Source organism: Cynara cardunculus (genome assembly GCF_001531365.2).
Source record: "Cynara cardunculus var. scolymus isolate 2C chromosome LG 8, CcrdV1, whole genome shotgun sequence".
Classification (NCBI taxonomy): Eukaryota; Viridiplantae; Streptophyta; class Magnoliopsida; order Asterales; family Asteraceae; genus Cynara; species Cynara cardunculus.
Genome location: NC_037535.1, coordinates 5,450,857 through 5,460,366, shown reverse-complemented (window position 1 = coordinate 5,460,366; position 9,510 = coordinate 5,450,857). Strand labels below are relative to the sequence as shown.

The 9,510-nt window shown below is 33.4% G+C and overlaps 1 protein-coding gene across 1 annotated transcript in view; it reads right to left on the bottom strand.

The window, feature by feature from the left end:
- The window catches only part of LOC112516858, a 38,389-nt gene extending 35,086 nt beyond the window's left edge, over positions 1-3,303 (bottom strand). The window contains exons 1-2 of the mRNA XM_025124091.1: positions 3,111-3,303; positions 2,745-2,800 (exon numbers count right to left, since the gene is read on the bottom strand). Coding sequence (XP_024979859.1) covers positions 2,745-2,800; positions 3,111-3,303 — 249 coding nt within the window. The remainder of the gene's footprint in view (positions 1-2,744; positions 2,801-3,110) is intronic.
- Between the last annotated feature and the right edge of the window lie 6,207 nt (positions 3,304-9,510).

Here is a 9,510-nt window from a genome sequence, read left to right as displayed (position 1 = left end):
ATCAATATATATTTTAAATTTGAAAATTGTGTTTGTATTCATCCCCCCCCTTCTACAAACTGTTTAGTATTCTTGTAGACCATTTGGGACCAACACTTTTATTGTATTTAAGGACGAGCTTTTAAGTTTATTCAATTTATTATAATTATTGTGGTTTATTTTTCTGTAATACCTTCTATGATCAAAAGAGGGTGTTACATCGTACTCGCGAACTTGATCAAATGCTTCTTGAGTTTTGAATTCCTATCTTTGTAGCGATCTTGGCAATCTCGCTCGATGCCAACTTGAATCTTGGGCCATTCGGGAATAGTTGGATCAAGAATGAAGAATCCCTCTAAAAGTGTCTGAAATCGTGTAAAAATTATAAATAATTAATAGTTATTGTAATATTTACCATAAGTCTTCCAATTATCGATGCTTGAACTCTGGGGGAACTTCATTCCATCTTGGATGATGTGGAGAGACGTCATAACCGATCACGTTTCCAATATACCTTGTAAAGATATTATCGTAGGGCCAACTACTTTATGTGGAACATCAATTAGATCAAATTGGATCGACGACTTGTATCCATTAGCCTTAAAGGAAATATCAAATATTTTGCTTTTGCTCATGCCTCATTTCTTTTTTTATTTTGCAACAAGTTTGAAGTAAAAATGTTAGAAGATAACACATTCAAATTTTTAAAGAATTGAAAAAGTGATCTACATGTTGTCTCGCATAATGTAGGTATTCTATTTGGTTTAGGAGAAGGATCACCCTCGACATCTATACCATGTCCTTGAGCAACAATGGCATACATAAGATCGTATAAATTGTACCTTAAAACTTTTCCAGAAACAAAACAAGAAAAGGAACATAAAATAAAAGAAACAGGCTCTTATTATCCTCATCTAACTTTATCACAAATTTTTTTGATATTTAGGTCAAGCTTGGTGGTTGTGGTTTGAACTCTCTATTAGAAGTCCGAAGGCAACTTGGAACAAGTGGATAATGGCAACACTTCAGTTCGATACGTGCATCTGAAAGAATTCAATGCACTTGCTAGAAAGGATTTGGTTACAGATAAATTTTCATTTTAGTAATAGATATCATCTTGTGGGATCGATCATATCATAAAATGCTAAACTCATTCTTTGATTTTTTTTTTTGAAACTAAGATTTCCTCTAAAAATGTGACTGCCAATCTGTCTACAACGTCGTTTGTCCACTTAAAAGAACAAGTTAGCTTCCAAGTAAATTTTAGAACTGGGATTGGGACTGTAGTCACATTTGCATCTTGTCCCGAGCTAGCCTTTTGCACAATGTTATAACTTGGTGACAAATGAACTCATCAACTTTGAAATTACTAAATGACTGCAAACTAGAAAAAGAGCTCCATAAATGTGATCTGGTTATTAAATCAAACCCAACTGAACCCTTGAAATAAAAAGCATGAAGTATTGAATTATTGATACATGGTCCTACAATGGGAAGTCATCTCAAAATGGAAATTCTAATGACCGAGGGAATATAAATTTTGTGTTTGTCTCTCTTAATCTGAATATGAAACTTTATAGATTATACCAATCTTACATATTCAACTTATAACATGTTTTAATATCCAAATTTAACTTTTTTTTTCTATGAAAACAAAAGCTTAATTATATGAATAACCATAAAGTTATGTCTAAAAATCAGAAGACAAAACTTGTCAACATAAAAACCAGTGAAATCCATCACATGGAACAGGCCGTAAAACAACATGGAATACCTGCAAAACCAAAATAAGTTGGCGGAAAAAATAGAGTATATCCCATTGAAACGTAATTTTCCCGGTTCACCCTTTATCTATCCCAATGAAGACTGCAAGTAGCAAAATTGAAACAATATCTCCCTTTACACCATACCAATATAATTTGTCCAACACTAGGAACAAAAATAACAGTCACGAACCAAAGCACATAAATAGAAGCAATTTGATTTTCACGTTGGTCCATATAATCAAAATAAGCATCTCTGCCAGATCCACCAACAACATCGATCCTCATTAAAGGCATTAGAAAGATTTTTTTTAGTTTTCAACTCCAAAATTAGAACATCCATTAGCATTAATCAAACTAATCACTAAGGTGTGCATCAAAATTAGACCCTTCTGCATCCATGATCACCAATAAGAAAGAGATAAATATCAACAATAAACGTGTAAAACCAATAGCATCTCTAACCTAACCTTGAAAATGAACTATGCTACTAAAAGGTCTCCATGATAGCAAACATATGAAGATTAATCCCTGAACCAATCTGCTTATAAATGAAATCGACAGTAACCAAAAACTAATCTTATCAACCTTAACCACAACATCATAATCAGATAACCAACACCCACCACCAATAGTACAAATCTACTCTTTTATGTACTCTAAACTTAGATATTGGAAACAACTTGTCTCAACTATGTACAGGTGAAGATCCAATATTTTGTACCATTGAAATAGGTGGAACAAATAAATATAATGGATTTAAAAGATAGATAAATTACTAAACTACCCTTGTTAAAACAGGAATTTATAATTGCTATCAGAAAGATTTGCACCTGGAAGAAGTAGAAGCACAACAAACACAACTCTTGGTTACACCAACTAATAAGCCTGCTACAAAATGTTTTTTTTTCCTATATGGTGATTATGATCTACTTAATCAAAAATAAAAAATTCAACTTGAAGTGATGTCAAAACCCTATAATTACATATCAGTAGATTCACCTGACGTTGATTATGATGCTCCAAAGCATTAAAGTTCCGAGCTTTTTGATAGCCACCTTCAAGGAAATAGTAGTAATAAGCAAAGTTATTTCTTGATAAAGTCATATAAACTAGAAACAATCTCTCTGTCTCTTGAATACCCAAAAAAATTACATTCAATATATATATATATATATATATATTTAGAATTAAATATTTCAATATATAATTAAAAATAGGGTTCTATGATAGATCAATAGCTAATAACATACTAAAACTTGTTAACTAATTAAATCGAAAACTTGTAAACAAATGTAATTGAAATTAAAATATAATAAGATTCGTCACTAGAACAATACTAAGCTACATAATTAGCATTATCATTACCATCACTTAATTCTACATCATCAATATCAACATCCTCATTTTCATCCTCATCATTAATGAAATCTTCGTCGTCCACAATAGGAGCGGTAGGGATATCATCAACTAAACTTGATTGACCACCTCTTTCTAAACTCACACAAGGCAATTCACTTGAGCCAACAACCAACACAAAATCGGAAGAATTTATTGTCATGTATGATATCTATCTCATTAACAGTATTGATGCTTGGATGACCCCAAATTTTCCAATGACTAACATCTTCCACAACCCTCCGATTATGGTTTTGAGATGGATATTCAATGTATAACACTTGTTTTGTTTGTGTAGCATAAATGAACTCGTTGTCTTTGTACCATTTAGAATTGATGTTGTTAGACTCATTTTTCATGTAAAAGTATTGTGAAAGAAACTTGAAATGTTTCTAAGTATTGAGTCTCTGATTAGCCTTTCCTGAGACACTTCAGAACTCTGAAATGCCCTTTTAGAGAACCCGACTACCTCTGAAGTCTTCCTCTAGAGTTCAAAACTCACCTTTTTTTTATCAAGGCTTTTAAGATCTGAATGACAACCGTTGTCGCCTAAAGTCTGTTATGCGCCCTTACAAGTGAGGCTTCCTATTATATGGTTATTGACTTAAACCTTTAGGGTATATATAGTATCTTCATGCCTTGTATTTGAAATAATTTTCACTGTAATACCATTCACTTTAAACACTTTGAGTAGATCAACCCTTTGATGCTTCGATTGTAATTCTTCTCAAGTGTGATTCTTATATCTTAATCAATACAAATTACTATACTTTGTGGTGAGATATTCTTCATTTGTTTTTGTTGAAATTTACTAGATTATTCAAAGCTTCTACTATATTATTCTTGTTTTCATCTACAAATTGAGAAATCTGGAACCAAAAGATGTTGATACCAGTGATGATATTTTTGGTGAAAGATCTCCCCTTGTTCGGATCAATGTTGAACCATTTACATCGAAACAACACAATTGAGTGGTGCATCGAATATCAAACCCTAGTGGTACATCAGATATCCTCGAGTTGACCATAATATGTAAAATCATCTATTCATGGTATCGCTACACCGTTGTTTTGAGTGGTGCATCGGATATCACAATTGTGTACCATAAATCTTACACTAACTACTATGCAAGCACTATAAGAATGTGCATTGAAATCCAAACCATGTGCCAAAGATAACAATTCACCAGTATACTTGGGAGACCCTTCTTGTCTTAAACCACACATGGATATAAAAAGAAGATAATTTTTAAGTGACGATATCTATTTAACTTTCTAATATGTGTGATATTTTTACCTTCATATAGGGAAATTCTTGTTTTAAGATTACTTCCTTGCACGTTAGAGTTAAATTGATTGTATGTTTAAAAACTCTATTGGTTAGACTTAATATCACGAAGTCAAAATTTATCCAAGGGAAGTTGGAGATACATACTCCATGTACACTTGAATTTCAGGACAATTGTATCGTAAGAACCACTTTGCAGTTTTTTGAATCGCTAGTTCGAGAAATATGAACTTTTAGACACTTGTCGGTTAACATTGTGATTCAAGCATCAACAACTGGCTTTTCGGATTGACAACATTCACATTCTTATCAGGGAGATTAAATTTGGTTTATACATCATGAAGATACATGGAGCAAGATGTTCAAGCTTTGTCTGCAACATAACCTTCCACTATTGAACATCGGGCTTAAGCTTATTCTTGACATAATTTTTTTAGTTACTTCATAATCTTTCAAAAGGATGCATCCATCGCATATAAAATGGTTCTCCAAATTGCTTCCTCAGTTAATGAATAACCAAATGAATGGTTATGTCAAAAAAGTCGGAGGAAATATTAACTCCAATTTGCACAATACCATAATCAGTTGGTCCTTTGCCTTCTTCATATCTTCCACCACCAATGTTTGAGCACAAAGTTGTTTAAATAAGGTGCAGAGTTCAAAGATTGGGGTTGATATCTGCATCCAGGTACCCTTATGAAGAAATCATTGCATAAGGACGTGACAATCATGAGACTTCAACCCAGTAATGTTGGTATCATTATCAATCACCTTATTTTTAAAGTCTTATCCAAGCCATCACATAATTAAACTCCTTTTATGAATTGAAAAAATCGCCATCTATCATCTGGGGTGAATGAGTATTTAGTTATTTAAAAGTCTTATCATCTTTCCTCTTAAAGCCACTCTTGCATTGGTAATGTCTTTGGATTTATCATTCACTAATAAAATATCCACCAAATTGTCACACATATTTTTCTCCACATGCATAACATCCAAATTATGTTTTAGTTCAAGAGAAGACCAATACGCATGCTTGAAGAAATACTCTGTTTGGTCCAATTAAACTCTTTCGGTTTACATTTTCTTTTTACGCTACCAAACCTTGGTGTTTTCCCAAAGTACGAATGGGAACATGAGTTAATTGGTTCCATATAGCTACATTATTAAATCGTCTAGGAGGAGGCCTTTTCTTCGGTTTACCGACAACTTACTCTTACTCCAACGATGGTTAGAACATAAGAATCTTATATGATCAACATAAGATGTCTTCTCAAGTACTCGACATGAAGGAGTGTCTTCATTACAAGTAGAGCATACTTTATATCATTGACCACTCCAACCACACAAACTACTATGAGCAAGAAAATCGTTAATAGTCTATAATAGTGCAACACGCAATGTGAAGAAAGTGCTTGTTACCACATCTCTCGTTTGAACTCCTTCAACCCACAAAAATCTTAGTTCATCCACTAAAGCCCTCAAAAGAACATCCATGTCCTCCCATCTGACTTAGGGCTTGGAATTAACAAAGTCAACATGAAAGAACTCTTTCATACATAATCATGGAGTATTGTATGTTATCAATGTAGCTGGCTACACCCTGTAAGATAAAGTCAGGTTACTGTATGGATTAAAATCATCAACAGCCAAACCTAAACGAAGATTTCTAGGTTCTGCAGCAAACTCCAGATATCTTGTATCAAAATCTTTCCATGCAGTCCCATCAACTAGGTGTCGCATCGTACCAACTTCTATTGACCATCCAGTAGTTTGTCATATCTTTTGCAGTATGCCTAGGATCCTATGTACATTTAAGCCTACGAGTTAACGGAAAATAGCACAACACTTTATGGGTAACTCTTTTCCCCCCTTTGTATTTTTGTCAACCCATCTACTCTCACCACAAATTGGATAATTATGGTTCAATTCGTTCCCCTTCCATAACAGAAAACAACCATTTTCGCAAACATGGATCAACTGGTACCCTAACTCTATTTTTTTCATTTTCTTCTTAGCTTCATAGTGTGAAGCCGGGATCTTATTTTCTTTTGGGAATGCGAATTTCAGAAACTCTATAAGCTGGTAAAATGAACTATTAGTCCATTTATTCACGACCTTCATATGAACCATTTTTGCTAAAAAGTTTAAGGAGAACAACCAAGTACAACCTAGGTATAACTCAGTTTTGATCTCTTAAAACAATTCAACGAATTCCTTTTCTACACCACTTCCACCTTCATCTGTTCCTTCATCTGTTCCTTCATCTGCATTTTCTTCATTAGTATTTGTCTCCCTGATAATGTCCTTGATGAAATCAGTCATCTCATTTGTTGTTGGAGCTACATTGGCTACAATTGGAGTATCTACTTCATCGTGATATACTCACTTCATATATGCAGCTTGAAACCTGTATCTATGTATGTGAGCCTCAACCACATTTGGCATCTGACGCATAAAGTTGAAAACACTTTTTGCATCGACATCTCAATGCGCCATCATTATTGACATGTTTCATTGCTATCTCTATAAAGGCTTGAAGAATGGTCCAAAACTCATCAGAGTTACGACATCTACACGTCGTCCAACTCTTATCAATCGTCATAACGTACTGCTTCATCACCACACAGTTATGCTATATTTTGAATAAAAAAAAGCAACAAAAAGAAAATTATCGTGATTGTACTTTGTGTATACTTTGACAATTAAGAAAATAACAAAACTTTTAATAGTAAAAGATCCCAATGACAAATTATGAAAATTATCAATAGGGACCAAACTCTCTATTAGCATGATTCATGATGATCCTTTTGGAGTATATATGCAAGAGATTTATCCATGTAATCGTATTGAATTTTGATATGATTTGTCATAGAAAATCCTAGTAAAATAATATAATTTACAATCCATTCACAATGAAATCTATAACTAGAGCTTAACTCTTGTCGAAAGGTAACAATTACGTTTAGAGATGTTTTTAGGTTTCTTCAAACCTCCTGTTGTGTTTTATTGTATCGAGTTTCCTAACAAAAACCAGGTAATAATAAGATATTTTCATTTTCTTTGTCCAAATCTTTATTTACTGAATGTTGTGGTCGTTGAGAAGCGTGAGATATGAAGCTGAAAAAATAAGTAAATTAATAGGTTAAAAAGTATGAAACCCACAAAGACAAAATAAAGCTAAAATTTTGTTTATTTATAAATCTTACATAAACAACCTAATCCATATTGCTTCTAAGCTTTCAATTGTGAAATATGAGTATTATTGCAAATATAGAATCATGATTGGTTTGGTAGCTTGTATAAATATTTGGGAATGTCAGAATGTGTAGCTTCATGCATTCCAACATTCATTCTCTAGCGGCAAATTTACATGCAAGTGATGTAAAGTGATAAAAATGGTGTCAACTTCATCGTACATTTGTACTCTTTTCTACTTCTTGTTACAGATCCCTATTTGAGGTACATTTGCTTATAAAAATTATGAAAAATCATCATCATTTTTATATTTATGAAAAGGTTAATCATGATTCATCACCACTTGTTGATATCATGTCCAAAAATATTTTGAAGGCAACAAAAACTCTATGACTATTAATTAGTATCTGGTCCGTCAATTGGGTTGTTAAATAGGAGTTTTCGAACAGGGCCCCATATTTATTTTATATTTTCTTTTAAGACCCTGTTATATGGATTACATAGCCCAAAATCCTAAATCTATGGTCAACATCAAAATCCAAAGCCGACTTTCTTATAATGTACGTCTACCTCGGGACCTACTTTGTTCCGGTTTAGGGCTAACAACCTTGAAGCTACCGGACATGTGGCTCCTTATCTCGGTACAATTGCCGAGACCACTACAAGTGAAGACCGTAAAGTAAGTAAACATGAGCTTTTGTTTTCTTGTGGTCATGATTTTTATATTCTTTTCATTTGCTGTTCAGCATCACTTTTTCACCTTGGACGCCCGTTTTAGCTTAGATTTAGCCTGAATTTACAGAAACTCAAAACTTAAAWGTTGTAGGACCGTTTGTTAGCTTTCCAGATCATCTTTAATCACTTAAATCCGAGCTCGGACGAGTGATATATGTTCGAAATACCATAGTCTCACAAAGCTGTCAAAAATATTTTTTTATCCCTTTTTCGTTCCAACTTTTCCAAACCTTTATAAAAACACATTAATTTAGTTCGTTTTTTACCATTTCAACTTATTAATGAGGGATAATTGACACGAAATATATAATTGTAATAAAAACAATTGTTTGAATCGTATTTACAGAAACTTGTTGAGGAAGAGATTGAGAAGATTAAGAACGCTTCTGAATGCACTCCGGAATCTGTCGGGACTCTAATTCGTTGCCCAATCGAAAAAGAAATATCAATCATCGAGCAAATTGTTGGTCCGTCGGTAGGTACGGTTGTTCGAGGTATGGGTAGTTTGGCGGTTAGACCTGCGAGGTTGAGAGGACCGGCGAAGGGATTCTCTAAGCCAGTATCTACAGTTGACGACGAAAATTTGCGGCAACAACTTGCCGAGCGTGACGAGGAGATTAGATTGTTAAAAGAGGGACAGCATGAGGCAAAAAAGGAAGCTGCCGAGCAAAGAAAGATGATACAATCATTGATGACTATGTTGGGTGCTAGTGATTCAAACTCTAACACAACAACTCCGACCTCTCACGCTTTAGGTTAAGTTTTTAATTTTGTGTTATTGAACTTGTTGCCTACTTTTAGACTTATTTAGGGAAAAACAATTATCTTTCAATTATTGAACATATTTATTTTGTTTGGTTATAAAAGTTGTTTGTATACAACATTTGGTTGTTTGTTTGCTTGTTTGAGATTCATTTGTAGAAAGAGTGCAAGAAAATAATTGCATCATGGTACACAAAAATCTTAGGTAACAATTAAACAATATAAATGTTGCCTAAAAGAAATATTATATTATGTTAATTACAGTATGAAGGCAACATCTCTAAATGGAGTATGTTGTCTAAGATGATATCTTAGGCAACATATTCAGATCGAGTATGTTGTCTAAGATATCTGCTTAGGCAACATATTCAGATAGAGTATGTTGTCT